The 21488-nt window shown below is 45.6% G+C and overlaps 1 protein-coding gene across 5 annotated transcripts in view; it reads left to right on the top strand.

Moving 5' to 3' along the window:
- The window catches only part of LOC132781575 (ubiquitin carboxyl-terminal hydrolase 22-A), a 219000-nt gene that overhangs the window by 77759 nt on the left and 119753 nt on the right, over window positions 1-21488 (top strand). For 4 of the 5 annotated variants that reach the window (XM_067473680.1, XM_067473683.1, XM_067473682.1 and 1 more), the window contains 2 exons: window positions 8923-9036; window positions 9452-9496. In XM_067473680.1, coding sequence (XP_067329781.1) covers window positions 8923-9036; window positions 9452-9496 — 159 coding nt within the window. The remainder of the gene's footprint in view (window positions 1-8922; window positions 9037-9451; window positions 9497-21488) is intronic. The other variant, XM_067473681.1, reaches the window with a different exon arrangement.

The following is a 21488-nucleotide window of genomic DNA, read 5'->3' as shown; positions in this document are numbered from 1 at the left end:
GTGGGATGACCAGGGTGGGACAAAGAACTCTTGTCTGCTGGAGCTAGGTGTGAATGTTTCAACTGACCACCTTGATTAGCATTTGATGGCCTGGCAGTACCTGAAATGTGCCTGAAATGGTGGTTGTGAGAGTGGTCCAGCATTTCTGTCTTCTCAAATAATCTGCTGTGTCCAGGTTGGCTCATCAGGTGCTCTGCAATGGCTGACTTCTTTGGTTGTAGTCTGCAGTGCCTTCCATGTTCCTTGATGCGTGTCTGGGCAATGCTGCTGCGTTTGGTGGTCCCTATGGAGACTTCTTGTCCACAGCTGCATGGTACACGGTAGACTCCTGCAGAGGTGAGAGGATCCCTCTTGTCCTTTGCTGAACGGAGCATTGGTTGGATTTTCTTGGTGGGTCTGTAGATTGTTTGTATGTTGTGTTTCCTCATCAGCTTCCCTCTGCGGTCAGTGGTTCCCTTGATGTCTGGCAGGAACACTTTCCCTCTGGGTGGGTCTTGGTCTTCACTCTCGTGGCTTCTTCTTGGTTGTCTTGCAGCTCTTCTGATGCCTGAGGTGGAGTCTTCCTTCATAGAATCATAGAATCAAAGAGTTGGAAGAGACCTCATGGGCCATCTAGTCCAACCCCATTCTGCCAAGAAGCAGGAATATTGAATTCAAAGCACCCCTGACAGATGGCCATCCAGCCTCTGCTTAAAAGCTTCCAAAGAAGGAGCCTCCACCACACTCCAGGGCAGAGAGTTCCACTGCTGAACGGCTCTCACAGTCAGGAAGTTCTTCCTCATGTTCAGATGGAATCTCCTCTCTTGAAGTTTGAAGCCATTGTTCCGCATCCTAGTCTCCAGGGAAGCAGAAAGGAAGCTTGCTCCCTCCTCCTCCCTGTGGCTTCCTCTCACATATTTATACATGGCTATCATATCTCCTCTCAGCCTTCTCTTCTTCAGGCTAAACATGCCCAGCTCCTTAAGCCGCTCCTCGTAGGGCTTGTTCTCCAGACCCTTGATCATTTTAGTCGCCCTCCTCTGGACACATTCCAGCTTGTCAATATCTCTCTTGAATTGTGGTGACCAGAATTGGACACAATATTCCAGGTGTGGTCTAACCAAAGCAGAATAGAGCATGGGAAGCATTACTTCCTTAGATCTAGACACTATGCTCCTATTGATGCAGGCCAAAATCCCATTGGCTTTTTTTGCCGCCACATCACATTCCTGGCTCATGTTTAACTTGTTGTCCACGAGGACTCCAAGATCTTTTTCACACGTACTGCTCTCGAGCCAGGCATTGTCCCCCATTCTGTATCTTTAATTGATTTTAATGTGGTTGTTTTTATCTGTAATTGGTTGGCTTGTTCCCTTGCAAACCTCCCCAGGTTTTCCCTTTTTTTGCTTTTTAAGTCCCTTCCGCTGTGTTTTTCAGTGTTTTAATGAGTGATGGTCACTCGTTGGCCTGAGAGGTGTCTTGTGTCCAAATTTGGTGTCATTCGTCCAGTGGTTTTTGAGTTATGTTAATCCCACAAACAAACATAACAATTTTTATTTATATGGATTATTGCTGGCCTGGGGTTAGCACAGCAGGTTAAACGGCTGTGCTGCAGAAAAATCCTGCTGATTGATAGGTTAGCAGTTCAATCCCAGGTCGGGGTGAGCACCTGCTGTCATCTCCAGCTCACCTGCCCACCTAGCAGGTCGAAAGCAGAAATGCGAGTCGATAAATAGGTACTGCTTTTAGCGGGGAGATAATAAAAGCGTCCTTAAGGACATCGGCATTGAATGTATGTCGAATGTGTGTTCTGTAAACCGCTCTGAATCTCCTTCGGCGTGAGACGGGCGGGGCATAAATACTGTAAATTAATTAATTAATTAACTGAGAACTAAATGGATCATAATAGAACGCTGTGAAGCAACAGGAAAAGTTGTGCGTGGGGTATTTTTGTATCATAGAGTAGAATGAAAACAGAATTTCTTTCCATCGTCAGGTATAGCAATCCAGTATGGGAACACCTTATTTGTTTGTTTTTAATTTAGACCGTAATTACCAAGTTTGCGCTGATTTCGAGCCGAGTGGCGGAACAGAATATATAGCAAGGGTTGCAATAAACGCTGCATTTAAAAAAAAATCTTGAGGCTTTATTTTAAAACACAACATTGAGATATTTCTTGGTGAGTCTCTTGCCATCCATCCGCCCACCTATTGCTATAGCAACGGTTACTTTATATGTAACTGTTATATAAGCAAGAACGATGTTCTGTGCAAAATAGATAACATGGGTGCTTTTCGTTAAAATTTATCTCTGTCCTAAATGTTAGTTCTGGCAAAAGTAAAAGGTGCAGAAAAGCCACTGTTTGGGTAAGGCCTGCCCATCTTTTCTGCTCGTATAATTCGCTTATGTGGATATTTCTTCATAAAACGTATGGGTCCATCCCTGAAACAAAAATAGAGGTGCTTCCTAAAAATATATATTCTATTTAAGAGGTAAAGCGCATGAAAAATCTTTGGTAACTGCTGATTTCTGGCACACATTGCTGTCGAATAGTGGTTCCCAACCTTTTTTTTGACCAGGGACCACTTGATTAGGAATCACTCTCCAACATTAGAACCAAAAGGTTAATGAATCAGTTTTTGGTCAAATCCACTTCTATCCCCATACCAAAAAAGGGAAAATGCTAAAGACTAGGTTCTTGTGGGTTTTTTCGGGCTATATGACCATGTTCTAGAGGCATTTTCTCCTGACGTTTCGCCTGCATCTATGGCAAGCATCCTCAGAGGTGTGAGGTCTGTTGGAATTAGGAAAATGGGTTTATATATCTGTGGAATGGCTGGGGTGGGGCAAAGAGCTCTTCTCTGCTGGAGCTAGGTGTGAATGTTTCAGCTGACCACCTTCATTAGCATTAGAAGGCCTGGCTGAGCCTGGGGGAGTCTTTCATAGAATCATAGAATCAAAGAGTTGGAAGAGACCTCATGGGCCATCCAGTCCAACCCCATTCTGCCAAGAAGCAGGAATATTGCATTCAAATCACCCCTGACAGATGGCCATCCAGCCTCTGTTTAAAAGCTTCCAAAGTGTTACGATGTGCCTGGTTGTTTCCTCTCTGTTGTTTTGCTGTTGTAATTTTAGAGTTTTTTTTAATACTGGTAGCCAGATTTTGTTCATTTTCATGGTCTCCTCCTTTCTGTTGAAGTTGTCCACATGCTTGTGGATTTCAATGGCTTTTCTGTGTAGTCTGACATGGTGGTTGTGAGAGTGGTCCAGCATTTCTGTGTTCTCCAATAATATGCTGCGTCCAGGCTGGTTCCTCAGGTGCTCTGCCATGGCTGACTTCTCTGGTTGAAGGAGTCTGCAGTGCCTTTCATGTTCCTTGATGCGTGTTTGGCCAATACTGCGTTTGGTGGTCCCTATGTAGACTTCTTGTCCACAGCTGCATGGTACACGGTAGACTTCTGCAGAGGTGAGAGGATCCCTCTTGTCCTTTGCTGAACGGAGCATTTGTTGGATTTTCTTGGTGGGTCTGGAGATAGTTTGTATGTTGTGTTTCCTCATCAGCTTCTCTATGCGGTCAGTGGTTCTCTTGATGTCTGGCAAGAACATTTTCCCTCTGGGTGGGTCTTGGTCTTGACTCTCGTGGCTTCTTCTTGGTTTGTCTTGTAGCTCTTCCGATGTCTGAGGTGGAGTCTCCATTGGCCTGGAGAGCCCAGTTGTGGTGGTTCAGTCCATCTTGGAGGAGATGGGGTTCGCAGATTCTTTTTGCACGGTCTGCCAAGGCTTTCATGGTGCTTCTTCTTTGACTTGGGTGATGGTTGGAGTTTCTATGTAGATATCTATCTCTCTGTGTGTGGATTTTCTGTAGACGGTGTGACCCAATTGTTGATCTGGTTTGCGGATGACGAGGATATCTAGAAAAGGCAGTCTTCCTTCATTTTCTTTTTCCATTGTGAACTGGATGTTTGGGTGGATGCTGTTAAGATGGTCCAGGAACCTGTTGAGTTCTTCTTCTCCATGGCTCCAAATGGTGAAGGTGTCATCCACATATCTGAACCATTTTTTGGCTTTTTGGTTGCTAAAGACTGCTCAAACTTCTGTACAGTGGCCCTTATTTCTCATGCCAGGAGGGGAAGGCTCAAGATCCTGTAAGGAAGACTCCAGCAAGACATGGAGCGAGAGTTGCCAGATGGACAAGCTGGGTTTAGAAAAGGCAGAGGAACGAGAGACCAGATTGCCAATATCCGGATGCTGGAGATTGGAGAAAGGCAGGGAGTGTCAGGAAAACATCTACTTCTGCTTCATTGACTCTTCTAAAGCCTTTGACTGTGTGGATCATAATAAATTGTGGCAAGTTCTTGGTGGGATGGGCATCCCAAGCCCCCTTCCCTCTCTCCTGAGGAATCTGTACAAGGACCACGGAGCCACAGTCAGAACTGACCACGGAACAGGAGACGGGTTCAAGGTTGGGAAAGGCGTCCGGCAAGGCTGCATCCTCTCACCCAACCTTTTTAACATGTATGCAGAACACATCATGCGGGGATGTGCGGGGCTTGAGGAATGCAAAGCTGGGGTGCATATTGGTGGAAGAAACATTAACAACCTCAGATATGCAGATGACACCACTCTGATGGCCGAAAGCGAGGAGGAGCTGAGGAGCCTTCTAACCAAGGTGAAAGAAGAAAGCGCAAAAGCCGGGTTGCAGCTAAACAACAAAAAAAAAACAACAACAAAAAAAAAACCAAGATGATGGCAACAAGAATGATTGACAACTGGGAAATAGAGGGAGAAAATGTGGAGGCCGTGTCAGACTTTGTATTTCTAGGTGCAAAGATAAGTGCAGACGCAGACTGTGGCCAGGAAATCAGAAGGCGCTTCCTTCTTGGGAGGAGAGCAATGTCCAGTCTCAATAAAATAGTAAAGAGTAGAGACATCAGACTGGCAACAAAGATCCATTGCTTAGTCCAAGCCATGGTCTTCCCTGTAGTCACCTACGGATGTGAGAGATGGACATTAGGGAAGGCTGAGCGAAGGAAGAGAGATGCTTTTGAGCTGTGGTGTTGGAGGAAAGTGCTGAGAGTGCCTTGGACTGCGAGAAGATCCAAGCAGTCCATCCTACAGGAAATAAAGCCCGGCTGCTCACTGGAGGGAAGGAGACTAGAGACAAAGCTGAAGTCCTTTGGCCACATCATGAGGAGACAGCAAAGCCTAGAGAAGGGAATGATGCTGGGGAAAGTGGAAGGTAAAAGGAAGAGGGGCCGACCAAGGGCAAGATGGATGGATGGCATCCTTGAAGGGACTGGACTGACCTTGAAGGAGCTGGGAGGAGCTGGGGCTTCAGTCCAGCAGAGTTGATGGCGTAGGAGCATCACTTCAATGCTGGTCATCTTTGCTTCTTCTTCTAGCACGCTGACATTGGTCTGTCTGTCTTCCCAAGAGATTTGCAGGATTTTTGGAGGCAATGCTGATGGAATCATTCCAGGCGTGGAGTGTGACGGCTGTAGGCAGTCCATGTTTCACAGGCGTGTAACAGGTTTATAAACAAGCCCCTTGGTCTCCCTACAGATGTCACGATCCTCAAACACTATCTGCTTCATTCAGAAAAATGCTGCGCTCGCAGAGCTCAGTCGATGTTGTATTTTGGTGTCAATGTTGATATCTGTAGACAGTCCATGTTTCGCAGACATATAGCAGGGTTGGGAGGACAATAGCTTTATGAACAAGCCCTCTTGGTATCCCTATGGATGTCCCAGTCCTCAAACACGCTCTGCTTCATTCAGAAAAATGCTGCACTCGCAGAGCTCAGGTCGTGTTGTATTTCTCAAGTGTATGTATACTAGGGTTTGAAGATATTAATATACGAAATAAAACTCTGGAGATAACCAAAGACTAAAAATTCATAATTCTATGTGATCTCTTTCTTCTATGGATCCTTCCATTCTGTAGGGAGGAGAGAATGGTTTAGTTTTCCTGTGAAGTGCCATCTTCTATATTTTCCGACTTTTATGTTTAAAGCCCGCCATATGGAACCATTTTGTGTCGAGAAATACATTTTAGCTCTCCTCTTCAGCACATAAGAAGTCCAGTGTCTGCATTTCTCCATGCAAACTTGTCTGTGAAGGGTATGAGTGCAAATAAATATTGATCCCCAGGCCTTTTAAAATTGATTTGTAGCTTATTGCACATAAGACCTGTGTGAGGATGGTGGGTAAGTGATGTGACAGTTATGCCTCGTAGGCAAGAAAAGAGCGACTTCCCCCTGTTGTTGTTGTTGTACTCAGGTTTCCCCCTGTTCGGGTTTGTGCAGATGGGATGAAATTGACTTTGATGATTTCATTGCCCACTATTTTGGCTTTGATCAAACGTATTAGAATTAAATGTCCTATTTCAGATTTCTCTAAATCTAAAATAAGGTTGTGGTAGCACAGCGGGTTAAACTGCTAGCTGCAGGAAAGCTGCTGACCAGAAGGTTGGCAATTCAAAGCCGCAAGGTCTCGACTGTCAGCCCCAGCTCCTGCCAACCTAGCAGTTCGAAAGCATGCCATGCAAGTAGATCAATAGGTACCAGCTTGGTGGGAAGATAAAAGGGTGCCCCATACAGACATGCCGGCAAAACACGATCGGAGATGTCATTGGACAACAGGCTCCTTGGCATGGAAAATGGAACAAGAGCACCTCCCCATGGCCGGAGTTGAGCATCGTCTCCAGACGCCGGAGATGGAAAAAAGGGGAATCCCTTTACCTTTGTCTCTCTTGTATGTTGTTGTCCACTGTATGTGTGTAAAAAAGGCATTGAATGTTTTCCTCATATGTGTATTGTAATCAACTTTGAGTCCCTCCGGGGAGATAAAGTAGAATATAAATAAAGTGTATTATTATTATTATTATTACATTCTTGTTTACATTTTGCCAGATATTGTTTTCAGTATCCTGCCTATATTTTAGCGTGGAGAGAAAATCACTTTGACTATCAAGAAAAGCTGGTAGAGAATTTAAACTGGGCATGGGCAAACTTTCTAACTTGGGGAGTGGATTGGAAGGGAGGGCTTTCTCCCCAGGCCCTTCCCTTTTTTTCCCTTCCTCTTCTCTTTTGGAGGCAGAAAGTGAAGGAAAGACGGGAAACGTTTGGATCCCGAAAGGGTTGGCTTTGGTGGGTGGGGGAGAAAAAGTGTATTCATTAGACTCCGTACTTCCTGCCCCTGATAAAGACTCCAAGAACCCTAGAGCTGGAAGAGACCCCCAAGGGCCACTCAGTCCAACCCAGTGCCATGCAGAAGGCACAATCAAAGCACTCCCAATAGACAGCCTCTGCAGAAAAGCCTCTGGAGAAGGAGACAAAAGGGATGGAAGGAGAAAAGGAGAGAGGGAAGGAAGGAGGAGGGAAGGGGAAGGAAGGAAGGCAGGAAAGGTGGAAAAGAATGGAGGAAGGAGGGAAAACAAAAGGGAAGGAAGGAGGAAGGGAGAGAGGGAAGGAAGGAGGAAAGAGGGAAGGAAGGGTGGAAAAGAATGGAAGAATGAGGGAAGACAAAAGGGAAGGAAGGAGAAAGGGATAGTGGGAAGAGGGAAGTAAGTTAGGATAGAAAAGAATGGAGGAAGGAGGGAAGACAAAAGTGAAGGAAGGAGAAAGGGAGAGAAGGAAGGAAGGAAGGAAGGAAGGAAGGAAGGAAGGAAGGAAGGAAGGAAGGAGAAGACTGGAAGAAGGAGGAAGAGAAAAGGGAAGGAAGGAGAAAGGGATAGAGGGAAGGAAGGAGGAAAGAGGGAAGGAAGGGTGGAAAAGAATGGAAGAAGGATAGAAGCGAAAGGGAAGGAAGGAGAAAGGGAGAGAGAGGAAAGGAAGGAGGAAAGAGGGAAGAAAGGGTGGAAGGAAGGGTGGAAAATAATGGAGGAAGGAGGGAAGACAAAAGGGAAGGAAGGAGAAAGGGAGAGAGGGAAGGAAGGAGGAAAGATGGAAGGAAGAAAGGGTGGAAAAGAATGGAGGAAAGAGGGAAGACAAAAGGGAAGGAAGGAGAAAGGGAGAGAAGGAAAGGAGGAGGGAGGGAAGGAAGGAAAGATGGAAAAGAATGCCGGAAAGGAGGGAAGACAAAAGGGAAGGAAGGAGAAAGGGAGAGAGGGAAGGAAGAAGGAAAGAGGGAGGGAAGGAAGGAGGGAAAGGTGGAAAAGGATGGAGGAATGGAGGGAAGAGAAAAGGGAAGGAAGGAGAAAGGGAGAGAGAGAGAGAAGGAAGGAGGAAAGAGGGAGGGAAGGAAGGAAGGAGGGAAAGGTGGAAAATAATGGAGGAAGAGAGGGAAGACAAAAGGGAAGTAAGGAGAAAGGGAGAGGGAAGGAAGGAGGAAAGAGGGAAGGAAGGAAGGATGAAAGGGTGGAAGTCAAGGATGGATGGATGGATGGAAGGAAGGAAGGAAGGAAGGAAAGGAGGGAGGTAAGGAAGGGACAGAGGGACGGAGGAAGGAAAGAGAGAATGAAGGAAGAATAAGATGGCGAGAGAGAGGAGGGCCTAAGAGCCCAAGGCACCGCATCTGGCCCCTGGGTCATGGTTTGCCCATATCTGATTTAAATGCTAGCTTGCTGAGAGTTTTCCAGGCTGTGTGACCATATTCCAGAAGCATTCTCTCGTGATGTTTCACCCACATCTATGACAGGCATAGATGTGGGCAAAACGTCATGAGAGAATGTTTCTAGAGCATGGCCACACAGCCCAGAAAACTCTCAGCAACACAGTGATTCCAGCCTTGGAAGCTTTCAACACCACAATTTAAATACTGAGATGCCGGAGAGTAGAAAAGCAGTGGACTTGAAATGTATTATGTGAAGCCTTGCTATTTCCATGCCTGTTTATTTGCCCAGGTGAAGAGGCTGTGTTGTGGAGCCCAGAATCCCGCCTTGCCGTGCTTTGTTTTCATGGGTGTTGCTTTCTCTCTTTCCCCCACCGTCTTCTGTTTCTGCAGCCATAGACCTTTTGTATGGGGGTATATACTGCTTTATGTGTCAAGATTACATATACGACAAAGATATGGAACAAATTGCCAAAGAAGAACAACGGAAAGCTTGGAAGCTACAAGGTTTGGTTTTCTTTCAGTCTCTCCCCGAATGAATGAATGCTCACTTGACTCCTTAGCCATTCCTGGCCTTCTCGTCCCGGCCTTTCTTCCGGTTGTAGAGAATTATTCTCTCCCAAGACTAGTTTGTTTACTACCCACACCTCACTGAATCACAATAGCCACCATAAAATATTGTTATTATGCAGAGCTAACAATAAAACAGGATTAATTGACCCATTTCTGCCCCTTAGGAAAGGCCACCTTTGCCCCGTGTGACTGTCTTGTAGAATATCCCACCTAAGCACATGCTATTGTTTTCACGTACAGTATGTGTGTATATATATATATCTATCTGTCGATTTTAACACACAAGTATATGTGCCCGCCACGTTTGTTTTATTATTCAGTTTGCTTTCCCTAATTTTTTCTTTTTTAGCCTTCACCCCAACAATGGTTTCTCACTACCAGTGTACAATGACAGGTAAGATGTGTTGAGCGGGTGGCGCATTGCACTAACCCAGCCTCCCTTTGCTGATTCTCTGCCATTGTAGCCCAGAGTCCTCCTCCATGTCTAATGCCACCCTTGCATATTGCTTTCCCTTTGGCCAAAACGTCTGTGTCGGAATATGTGAACGTGATCAGAGATATTTCCATTATTGCCTTTCCATGACCCAACTACTTCAAATTATGCTCCCCCTTATCTTTTTTTAATGGGACAGGAACGTAACAGTTATTATTATGGGTTGTTGTAGGTTTTTTTGGGCTGTATGGCCATGGTCTAGAGCAGTGTTTCTCAACCTGGGGGTCGGGACCCCTGAGGGGGTCGTGAGTGGGTGTCAGAGGGGTCGCCAAAGACCATCAGAAAACACAGTATTTTCTGATGGTCATGGGGATTCTATGTGGGAAGTCTGAGCCAATTCTATAATTGGTGGAGTTCAGAATGTTCTGTGATTGTAATGAACTATACATCCCAGCAACTACAACTACAACTCCCAAATGTCAAGATCTATTTTCCCCAGACTCCACCAGTGTTCACGTTTGGACATATTGAGTATTTGGTCCAAATCCATTGCATGAGTCCACAGTGCTCTCTGGATATAGGTGAACTACAGCTCCCAAACGCAAGGTCAATGCCCATCAAACCCTTCCAGTGTTTTCCATTGGTCACGGGACCCAAGTTTGGTTCAAATCCATCGCTGTTGGAGTTCAGAATGCTCTTTGATTATAAGTGAACAGCAACTACAACTCCCCAAATTACAAAAACAATCCTCCCCCAACCCCACTAGCATTCACATTTGGGTGTATTGGGTATTTGTGCCCAGTTTGGTCCAGTGAATGAAAATGCATCCTGCATATCAGATATTTACATTATGATTTATAACAGTAGGAAAATGACTGTTATGAAGTAGCAACGAAAACAATATTATGGTTGGGGGTCACCACAAAATGAGGGAATGTATTAAGAGGTCACGGCATTAGGAAGGTTGAGAACCACTGGTCTAGAGCCATGATGGTGAACCTATGACACGTGTGTCAGCACTGACATGCGTAGCTATTTTCGATGACACACAGCCGCATGCAGCCGCATACAGAGAAGATGCGGCCGCATCCCAAGAAGGACATTTCATCCTCAGCTCCTACACCAGCATTTTTCTATAATGCCGAGATATATGGCATTATAGGAAAAGCAAGTAAGTTAAATAATTAGTTTTTGGTAAATACAGTTATATATTACAATAATATATTTTTGTTATTGAACTATAAATATCATGAAATTATGGGTTTTTTTCTCAAAGTGACACCCCACCCGAGTTATGCTCGGTTTTTTTGGCGAGTACTGACACACCAAGCTCAAAAGGTTGCCCATCAGTGGTCTAGAGGCATTCTCTCCTGACGTTTCGCCTGCATTTTGGAAAGCATCCTCAGAGGTTGTGCGGTCTGTTGGAACTAGGCAAAAGGGTTTATATATCTGTGGAATGACCAAAGGACTCTTCTCTGCTGGAGCTGGGTGTGAATGTTTCAACTGACCACCTTGATTAGCATACAATGGCCTGACTGCGCCTAGGGCAAACTTTTGTTGGGAGGTAACACTGTTCAACGGAGAAAAAGTTGGGGGCCTGAAAATAGTTGTTCTTTTATGATTTTGGGGTGCTGAAAATGAAAATGACATTTAAAAATGTATATTGGCTCTAGTTTTTATGATATAAGCAATCACGTGATCACGTATGGTTGAAAAATTGCATGTTGCGACTTACACTATGGAAGATTCTAGAATACTCTAGAAAGTTTGATGACGCAGTATTAGTGCTGTGTGCAAAAGCCAGAAAGCCCTCTATAAGGCCAGACTTTTGAACGGTGAGGGTCAGTCAGTTGAAGACTGAGACAGTCTCGTTAAACATTGTTTTACATTGTTCTTTTGACTGTAGTGATGCCTCGCACGTTTGTCAATAAAGCACTATGGAAAAAAGAGATCAAGGCCGATGGACTCCGTCCATGCTGTCAGACTCCTGCTGGAGCATTGCAAGAGGGAATCCTTTCCTTGAATACAAGAGAAAAGTCCAGAGAAGCAAACAGGATAAAAACTAAAGTCATGACTAAAGCGACATTTAAACTTTCAGACTTTTCAACTGCATTAGGCCTACTCATAGAGTTTCTTGCTGCACAAACATAAACAATAAACTAATTAAATAAATATTTCTCATGTATAAACTATTGGCAATCTAATTTGACTAAAATTTAGTAAATATTCACGGTTTATATACATGCAGTAAGCTTAGGTGCATTATCATAATATTAACAAATTACCTATTGTGGAGAAAATGGAAATAGCCGTTGCATAAAAACCAGAGCCAATTAACACATTTAATTATCATATTTGAATTCAGCATGTTAAATTTATTAAGAAACGGCACATTTCCTTTCCGAAACTGAGAAAAACTGAAAATTTGTAGAACAGTGTAATAAGATGTCCCTGCCTGCTCTCACAAGGGCAGGGACATCTGCCTTCTCAGTGGTGGCCCCCCGACTCTGGAACGCCCTCCCCAAGGACATCAGACATCAGGCCTCTACATTGGCAGTCTTTAGGAAGAGCTTGAAGACCTGGCTATTCCGGTGTGCCTTTCCAGAATAGGAAACTCCAGCAATATGTCCCAGAAGCACTTTACTAGAGACTTAAGGTTGTCCGCACATTGTACTTACCCAAAAATCCTTATATTTCAACTGTCGTACTCAGCACTTTTAACCTGTACCCATTTACACTTGGCCCAGCCTTAGTTTTATTGTGCTGTGGTGTACTGTTTTACTGTTTACTGTTATTGCTTTAATGTTTTGATTTGCTTTATGGTTTATGTGTATTGTTGTATTGTTGTTTTATTGAGGCCTTGGCCTTGTAAGCCGCATCGAGTCCTTCGGGAGATGTTAGCGGGGTACAAATAAAGTTAATAATAATAATAATAATAATAATAATAATAACCATGTCAGATTACACAGAGAAGCCATTGAAATCCACAAGAAGCATGCGGACAATTTCAACAGAAAGGAGGAAACCATGAAAATGAACACAATCTGGCTACCAGTATTAAATAACTCTAAAATTGCAACAGCACAACAACAGAGAGGAAACAATCAGGCACATCTAATCACCTCTCAACAAAAGATTCCCCCAGGCACTGCCAAGCCATCAAATGCTAATTAAGGTTGTCAGTTGAAACATTCACACCTAGCTCCAGCAGACAAGAGTCCTTTGCCCCATCCTGGTTGCAACAGCACAACAACACAGAGGAAACAAACAAGGACATCTAATCACCTCTCAACAAAAGATTCCCCCAGGCACTGCCAAGCCATCAAATGCTAATTAAGGTTGTCAGTTGAAACATTCACACCTAGCTCCAGCAGACAAGAGTCCTTTGCCCCATCCTGGTTGCAACAGCACAACAACACAGAGGAAACAAACAAGGACATCTAATCACCTCTCAACAAAAGTTTGCCCTAGGCTCAGTCAGGCCATTGTATGCTAATCAAGGTGATCAATTGAAACATTCACACCTAGCTCCAGCAGAGAAGAGTCCTTTGTCTCACCCTGGTCATTCCACAGATATATAAACCCTTTTTCCTACTTCCAACAGACCTCACTACCTCTGAGGATGCTTGCCAAAGTGCAGGTGAAACGTCAGGAGAGAATGCCTCTAGAACATGGCCTTACAGCCCGAAAAAACCTACAACAACCCAGTGATTCCGGCCATGAAAGCCTTCAAGTTATTATTATTATTTTCTGAAACAATCAGTGCCTAAATCTAGATTTAACTCCTTCGGAATTGGCTCCTAAAAATAAATATACCATCCCATCGCACCTTCTTGTCTATGCTAAACATTATTGAGGGGTGATATATCCTCAGCAAAACTGTTTAGATCAGTGTTTCTCAGCCTTCCTAATTCCGCAACCCCGTAATCCAGTTCCTCATGCTGTGGTGACCCCCAAACATAACATCATTTTCCTTGCTCCTTCATACCTGTAATTTTGAACTCTTATGAATTGTCATTTAAATATCTGATATGCAGGATGTATTTTCATTCACTGGACCAAATTTGGCACAAACACTCAATACACCCAAATTTGAATACTGGTAGGGTTGGGGGAGGGATTGATTTTGTCATTCGGGAGTTGTAGTTGCTGAGATTTATAGTTCACCTACAAGCAAAGAGCATTCCGATCTCTACCAATGATGGAATTGAACCAAACGTGGCACACAAAATTCCCACGATCAAGAGAAAATACTGGAAGGGTTTGGTGGGCATCGACCTTGAGTTTTGGAGTTGTGGTTCACCTACATCCAGAGAGCACTGTGGACTCAAACAATGATGGATCTGGACCAAACTTGGCAAGGATACTCAATATGTCCAAATGTCAGAGAGCATTCTGAACCCCACCAATGATAGAATTGGGCCAAACTTCCCACCTTGAACCCCTATGGCCAACAGAATACTCAATATGTCCAAATGTGAATACTGGTGGAGTTTGGAGAAACAGACCTTGACATTTGAGAGTTGTAGTCACTGGGATTTATAGTTCACCTACAATCAAAGAGCATGCTGAACTCCACCAACTATGGAATTGGACCAAAGTTCCTACACAGACCTACAATCAAAGAGCATGCTGAACTGCACCAACGATGCAATTGAACCAAACTTGGCACACAGAACTCCCATGACCAACAGAAAATACTGGAAAGGTTTGGTGGGCATTGACCTTGAGTTTTGGATTTGTAGTTCACCTACATCCAGAGAGCACTGTGGACACAAACAATAATGGATCTGGACCAAACTTGGCATGAATACTCAATATGCCTAAATGTGAACACTGGTGGAATTTGGGGAAAATAGACTTTGACATTTGGGAGTTGTAGTTACTGGGATTTTTAGTTCACCCACAATCAAAGAGCATTCTGAACTCCACCAACGATGGAATTGAACCAAACTTGGCACACAGAACTCCCATGACCAACAGAAAATAGTGGAAGGGTTTGGTGGACATTGACTTTGAGTTTTGGAGTTGTAGTTCATCTATCTCCAGAGAGCACTGTGGACTCAATGATGGATCAAAGGCTGGATCAAAGGCTGGACCAAACTTGACACGAATATTCAATATGCCCAAATGTGAACAATGGTAGACTTTGGGGTAAAAAGACCTTGACGTTTGGGAGTTGTAGTTGCTGGGATTTCTAGTTTACCTATAATCAAAGAGCATTCTGAACCCCACCAGCAGAATTGGGCCAAACTTCCCACATAGAATCCCCAGGACCAACAGAAAATACTGTGTTTTCTGATGGTCTTTGGCGACCCCTCTGACATCCCCTTACGACCCCCACAGAGTTTAGGTAAACAGGCGTTGACATTTGTGAGTTCACCTACATAGTTCACCTAGAATCAAAGAGCATTCTGAACTCCACCAACACCAACGATTGAATTTAACCAATCTTGGCATACAGAATTCCCATGACCATCAGAAAATACTGGAAGGATTTGGTGGGTGTTGACCTTGAGTTTTGGAGTTGTAGTTCACCTACATCCAGAGAGCACTGTGGACTCAAACAATGATGGATCTGGATCAAACTTGACACGAATACTCAATATGCCCAAATGCGAACACTGGTGGAGTTAGGGGAAAATAGACCTTGACATTTGGGATTTGTAGTTGCTGGGATTTATAGTTCACGTGCAATCATTCTGAACCGCACCAACTATAGAATTGGGCCAAACTTCCTACACAGAACCCTCAGGACCAACAGAAAATCCTGGAAGGGTTTGGTGGGCATCGACCTTGAGTTTGGGAGTTGTAGTTCACCTATATCCAAAGAGTACTGTGGATTCAAACAATGATGGATCTGGACCAAACTTGGCACGAATACTCAATATGCTGAAATATGTACACTGCTGGAGTTTAGGGAAAATAGATGTTGACATTTGGGAATTGTAGTTGCTGGGATTTATAGTTCACCTACAATCATTCTGAACCCCACCAATGATAGAATTGGGCCAAACTTCTCACACAGAACCCCCATGACCAACACAAAATACTGTGTTTTCTGATGCTCTGACACCTCCCTCATGACCCCCCCCCCCCTCGGTTGAGAAACCCCCCAGGTTGAGAAACGCTGGTTTAGATGCCTTTTTCTTTGAAGTAGTCCACTCAGGAGAAGGGGAAGGCTAGTGATGATTTTTTTTGGAATGAAGAAATGATGATGTATGTCAGAATGATCTGCGCAATTGCCATTTCAGAAGAGAAGCTGACGGCACGTGTCGGGGACAGTATTTTTAAACCCCGTGTTTTGTTTAGCACTTGAATAACCTCTTAAACATGTTCAAATGCGCTTGTCTTTGGCTCGAGAGGGAATTAACTTGAAAGAGCAAAACAGCTGCACTGGGCAGAAGAGACGGAGTGTAGACTCGTCACTTGGAATTGCAGGCTTAGCGCTCAATGTACTTCCAAGGACCGTTGGAATCATAGAATCCTAGAGTTGGAAGAGACCTCCTGGGCCATCCAGTCCAACCCCATTCTGCCAAGAAGCAGGAATATTGCATTCAAATCACCCCTGACAAATGGCCATCCAGCCTCTGCTTAAAAGCTTCCAATGAAGGAGCCTCCACCACACTCCGGGGCAGAGAGTTCCACTGCTGAACGGCTCTCACAGTCAGGAAGTTCTTCCTAATGTTCAGATGGAATCTCCTCTCTTGTAGTTTGAAGCCATTGTTCACGTCCTAATCTCCAGGGAAGCAGAAAGGAAGCTTGCTCCCTCCTCCTCCCTGTGGCTTCCTCTCACATATTTATACATGTCTATCATATCTCCTCTCATCCTTCTCTTCTTCAGGCTAAACATGCCCAGTTCCCTAAGCCGCTCCTCATAGGGCTTGTTCTCCAGACCCTTGATCATTTTAGTCGCCCTCCTCTGGACACATTCCAGCTTAGAGTCAATATCTCTCTTGAACTGTGGTGCCCAGAATTGGACACAATATTCCAGGTGTGGTCTAACCAAGGCAGAATAGAGCATGGGGAGCATGACTTCCTTAGATCTAGACACTATGCTCCTATTGATGCAGGCCAAATTCCCATTGGCTTTTTTTGCCGCCACATCACATTCCTGGCTCATGTTTAACTTGTTGTCCACGAGGACTCCAAGATCTTTTTCACACGTCCTGCTCTCAAGCCAGGCATTGTCCCCCATTCTATATCTTTGCATTTCGTTTTTCCTGTGGAGTATCTTGCATTTGTCCCTGTTGAACTTCATTTTGTTAGTTTTGGCCCATCTCTCTATGGATGCCACTTTTGCTCATTTCCCTAAGCAGTGGGGCACAACAGGATGTTAGGGTTGGGGTTTTCCAGTGTCCCCTTTTGCACTACAATACAGATAAAGAGATTATTTGGGCCTGTTCTCTTGGTGATGGAAGTCTTGATTGGCATTGGACACTCACCTTGTTTATTTCTTTATCAGGTACCAGTTACAACAGGTATGGGCAAACTCTGGCCCTTCCTCCAGGCCTTTTGGACTTCAATTCCCATGATTGCTGTTAGGAATTAATGTAACTCTCTGCCCCGGAGTGTGGTGGAGGCTCCTTCTTTGGAAGCTTTTAAACAGAGGCTGGATGGCTATCTGTCAGGAGTGCTTTCAATGCAATTTTCCTGCTTCTTGGCAGAATGGGGTTGGACTGGATGGCCCAGGAGGTCTCTTCCAACTCTAGGATTCTATGACTCTAATGTCGAATGCTTTCGTGGCCAGAATCCCTGGGTTGTTGTGAGTTTTCCGGACTGTACGACCCTGTTCTAGAAGCATTCTCTCCTGACATTTCACCTGCATCAGAGGTTGTGAGATCTGCTGGAAACAAGGCAAGTGAAGTTTATATACCTGTGTAATAATGTCCAGGGTGGGAGAAAGAACTCTTGTCTATTGGAGGCAAGTGTGAATGTTGCCATTGGCCACCCTGATTAGCATTGAATAGCCTTGCAGCTTCAAAGCTTGGCTGGTTCTTGCCTGGGGGAATCCTTTGTTGGGAGGTGTTCATAGACTCATAAGAGTTGAAAGAGACCTATGATTCTAATGGCGAAGTCTTTCGTTGCTGGAATCCCTGGATCGTTGTGAGTTTTCCGGACTGTACGACCCTGTTCCAGAAGCATTCCCTCCTAACGTTTTGCCTGCATCTATGGCAGGTATCCTCAGAGGTTGTGAGGTCTGCTAGAAACCAGGCAAATGAGGTTTATATCCCTGTGGAATAATGTCCAGGGTGGGAGAAAGAACTCTTGTCTATTGGAGGCAAGTGTGAATGTTGCCATTGGCCACCCTGATTAGCATTGAATAGCCTTGCAGCTTCAATAATAATAATAATAATAATAATAATAATACTTTATTTATACCCCGCCACCATCTCCCCGCTGGGGATTCGGGGCGGCTTACATGGGGCCAAGCCCAGACAATAAATTACAGCAGAATAAAACTGAAAACGCAAACAATAGACAACAACATCATAATTACATAACACGTACGAGTACATAACAATATAAAATGACAATAAACACAAAGCTTCAAAGCTTGGCTGGTTCCTGCCTGGGGGAATCCTTTGTTGGGAGGTGTTCGCTGATCCTAATTGTTTATTGTCTGAAATTCCCTAGTTTTTTAGCATTTCAGGCAGCAGCCAACCAAGCTTTGAAGGTGCAAGGCCGTTCAGTGCTAATCAGGGTGGCCAATCGCAACATTCACACCTACCTCAAACAGACAAGAGGCCTTTCTCCCACCCTGGACATCATTCCACAGATATATAAACCCAATTTTCCTAATTTCCAACTGACCTCACAACCTATGAGGATCCCTGCCATAGATGTGGGCGAAACATCAGGAGAGAATGCTTCTGGAATGTGGCCGTACAGCCTGGAAAACTCACAACAACCCAGTGTGGGAGTTGACATCCAAATGTCTGTTATGATTATTATGCATTAACATCCGATACCGCAAGTGAGGAAGTGAGAGGGAACTCCCCTGGGACGGATGGTTCTATGGGTGTGGGGGCTGCTATAGAGGTGGTGACAGGTAGAGGAAGATACGGGAAAGGGAGAACAAACTACTCAATCCGATCCAAAATTTTCAGCAATAATTTGGCAAACCTAAAATGCTCTAAGAATGTAAGACAAAAACAAATCCGGCCCAAAATTTACAATAGAACATTGGCAATCCCAAAGATTACCCATATTACAACTTCACAATCAATTCGGCCTGAAAATAATAGGAATATATTGGCGATTCCAAAAAAAAATCCTCCCGACAAGATACAACTGAGATGTCAGGATGGTGGTCCTTCTGGGCTAAGGGTGGTGCTGTTCAATGCCAGGTCGGTAAATGGGAAGTCCTCCATTATTCGAGATCTAATTCAGGAGGAACAGGCCGACCTGGCATGTATAACGGAGACCTGGCTGGATGAGGGGGGAGGTGTGAACCTCTCCCAGCTTTGCCCGCCAGGTTACTCTGTCCAGCACCAGCCAAGGCCCGGAGGGCGGGGAGGAGGAGTGGCAGTGGTCTATAAGGTTTGTATTCCCCTAATCAGGTGCCCCATCCCACAATCATCTACATTTGAGTGTGCCGGCTTCAGGTTAGGTGACCGGGACAGGATAGGGATTCTGTTAGTGTACCGACCACCCCGCTGCACGACAGTCTCCCTTCCTGAGCTAGCAGGAGTGGTCTCGGACATGGCGTTGAGCTCCCAGCGGCTTATAGTCCTGGGGGATTTCAATGTTCATGCCGAGACTGCTCTGTCAGGTGCAGCTCAGGACTTTATGGCCACCATGACAACCATGGGCCTGTCCCAACTAGTATCTGGTCCCACCCATATCGCTGGGCACACACTGGATTTGGTCTTTTCGCAGGGATGGGGTGATAGTATCGGGGTGGAGGAGCTAACCATCGCTCCTTTGTCATGGACCGATCACCACCTGATTAGGTTTAGACTGACTGCTCCTCCCAACCTCCGCAGGGGTGGTGGACCCATTAGAATGGTCCGCCCCAGGAGACTTATGGATCCTAGTGGTTTCCTGACGGCTCTTGGGGAATTTCCCACCTCCCTGGCTGGCGACCCTGTCGATGCCTTGGTCTCCCACTGGAACACCGAGATGACTAGGGCAATCGACACAATCGCTCCAGAACGCCCCCTCTCGAGTAACCGAGCTAACCCGGCTTCTTGGTTTACTGAGGAGCTGGCAGCAATGAAGCGAAAGAAGAGGTGGCTAGAGCGCGTGTGGCGCAGTAACCCGACTAAATCAACCCAAACACATCTGAATACCTTCTTAAGGTCCTACGGTGTGGCAATAGAGGCAGCACAAAAAACATCTTTCGCTGCTAATATTGCATCTGCGAAGAATCGTCCAGCTGAGCTCTTTCGAGTTGTCAGGGGTCTGTTAAATCCGCCGAAAAGCGAGATCCCTGACAGCTCTGGAGCTCGCTGTGAAGCGTTTGCTCGATTTTTCGTAGATAAAATTGGGCGGATTCGGTCGGGTTTTGACACCACTTTACCTGCAGTCTCTGAGAATGTAACGAGAGCATCTGCTTGTCAAGTTTTGTTGGATTCTTTTCAATTAGTTCAGCTTGAGGATGTGGACAGGATCCTTGGAGAGGTGCGGCCTACCACATGCATCCTAGACCCCTGTCCATCCTGGCTTATAAAAGAAGCCAGAGGGGGTTTGGCGGAGTGGGTGAAGGTGGTGGTTAATGCCTCCTTACAGGAGGGCAAGATTCCAGCGAGTCTAAAACAGGCTATTATCAAACCGCTGTTGAAAAAACCATCACTGGACCCCACTCAATTAGACAACTATCGGCCAGTTTCCAATCTCCCCTATTTGGGCAAAGTCCTGGAACGTGTGGTGGCAGCTCAACTCCAGGGATTTCTGGTAGACACTGATTATCTTGATCCGGCACAGTCTGGCTTTAGACCGGGACATGGAACGGAAACAGCCTTGGTCGCCTTGGTAGATGATCTGCGCAGGGAACTGGACAGGGGGAGTGTGTCCCTGTTAGTTCTCCTGGACCTCTCAGCGGCCTTCGATACCGTCGATCACGGTATCCTTCTGGGACGACTCACAGAAATGGGACTTGGGGGTACTGCTTTGCAGTGGCTCCGGTCATTTCTTGAGGGACGGTCCCAGAAGGTGTTACTGGGTGACACCTGTTCGGCTCCACAACCATTGTCGTGTGGAGTCCCTCAGGGATCTATTCTGTCCCCAATGTTGTTTAACATCTACATGAAGCCGCTGGGGGAGATCATTCGGAGTTTCGGACTGCGGTGTTATCTCTATGCAGATGATGTCCAGATCTGTCACTCCTTTCCGCCTGTCACCAAGGAGGCTGTCCAGACCTTGAATCGGTGTCTAGCTGCTGTGTCGGACTGGATGAGAGCTAACAAATTGAAATTGAATCCAGACAAGACAGAGGTCCTACTGGTCAGTCGGAAGGCCGAACAGGGTATAGGGTTACAGCCTGTGCTGGATGGGGTTACACTCCCCCTGAAGACGCAGGTTCGCAGCTTGGGAGTGATCCTGGACTCGCCGCTGAGCCTGGAACCCCAGGTCTCGGCGGTGGCCGGGAGAGCTTTTGCGCAATTAAAACTTGTGCACCAGTTGCGCCCGTACCTTGGGAAGTCTGATCTGGCCACGGTGGTCCACGCTCTTGTTACATCCCGGATAGACTACTGCAACGCGCTCTACGTGGGGTTGCCCTTGAAGACTGTTCGGAAACTCCAACTAGTCCAGCGTGCGGCAGCCAGATTGCTCACCGGAGCGACATACAGGGAGCATACCACCCCCCTGTTGTGCCAGCTCCACTGGCTGCCGGTTCAATTCCGAGCACAATTCAAGGTGCTGGTCTTAACCTACAAAACCCTATACGGTTCTGGTCCAGTGTATCTGTCCGAACGTATCTCCCTCTACGTCCCACCTCGGAGTTTGA

This window comes from Anolis sagrei, chromosome X (assembly GCF_037176765.1).
Source record: "Anolis sagrei isolate rAnoSag1 chromosome X, rAnoSag1.mat, whole genome shotgun sequence".
NCBI lineage: Eukaryota > Metazoa > Chordata > Lepidosauria > Squamata > Dactyloidae > Anolis > Anolis sagrei.
The sequence above is the reverse complement of the archived record's forward strand: the minus strand, read 5'-3'. Positions and strand labels throughout refer to the sequence as shown.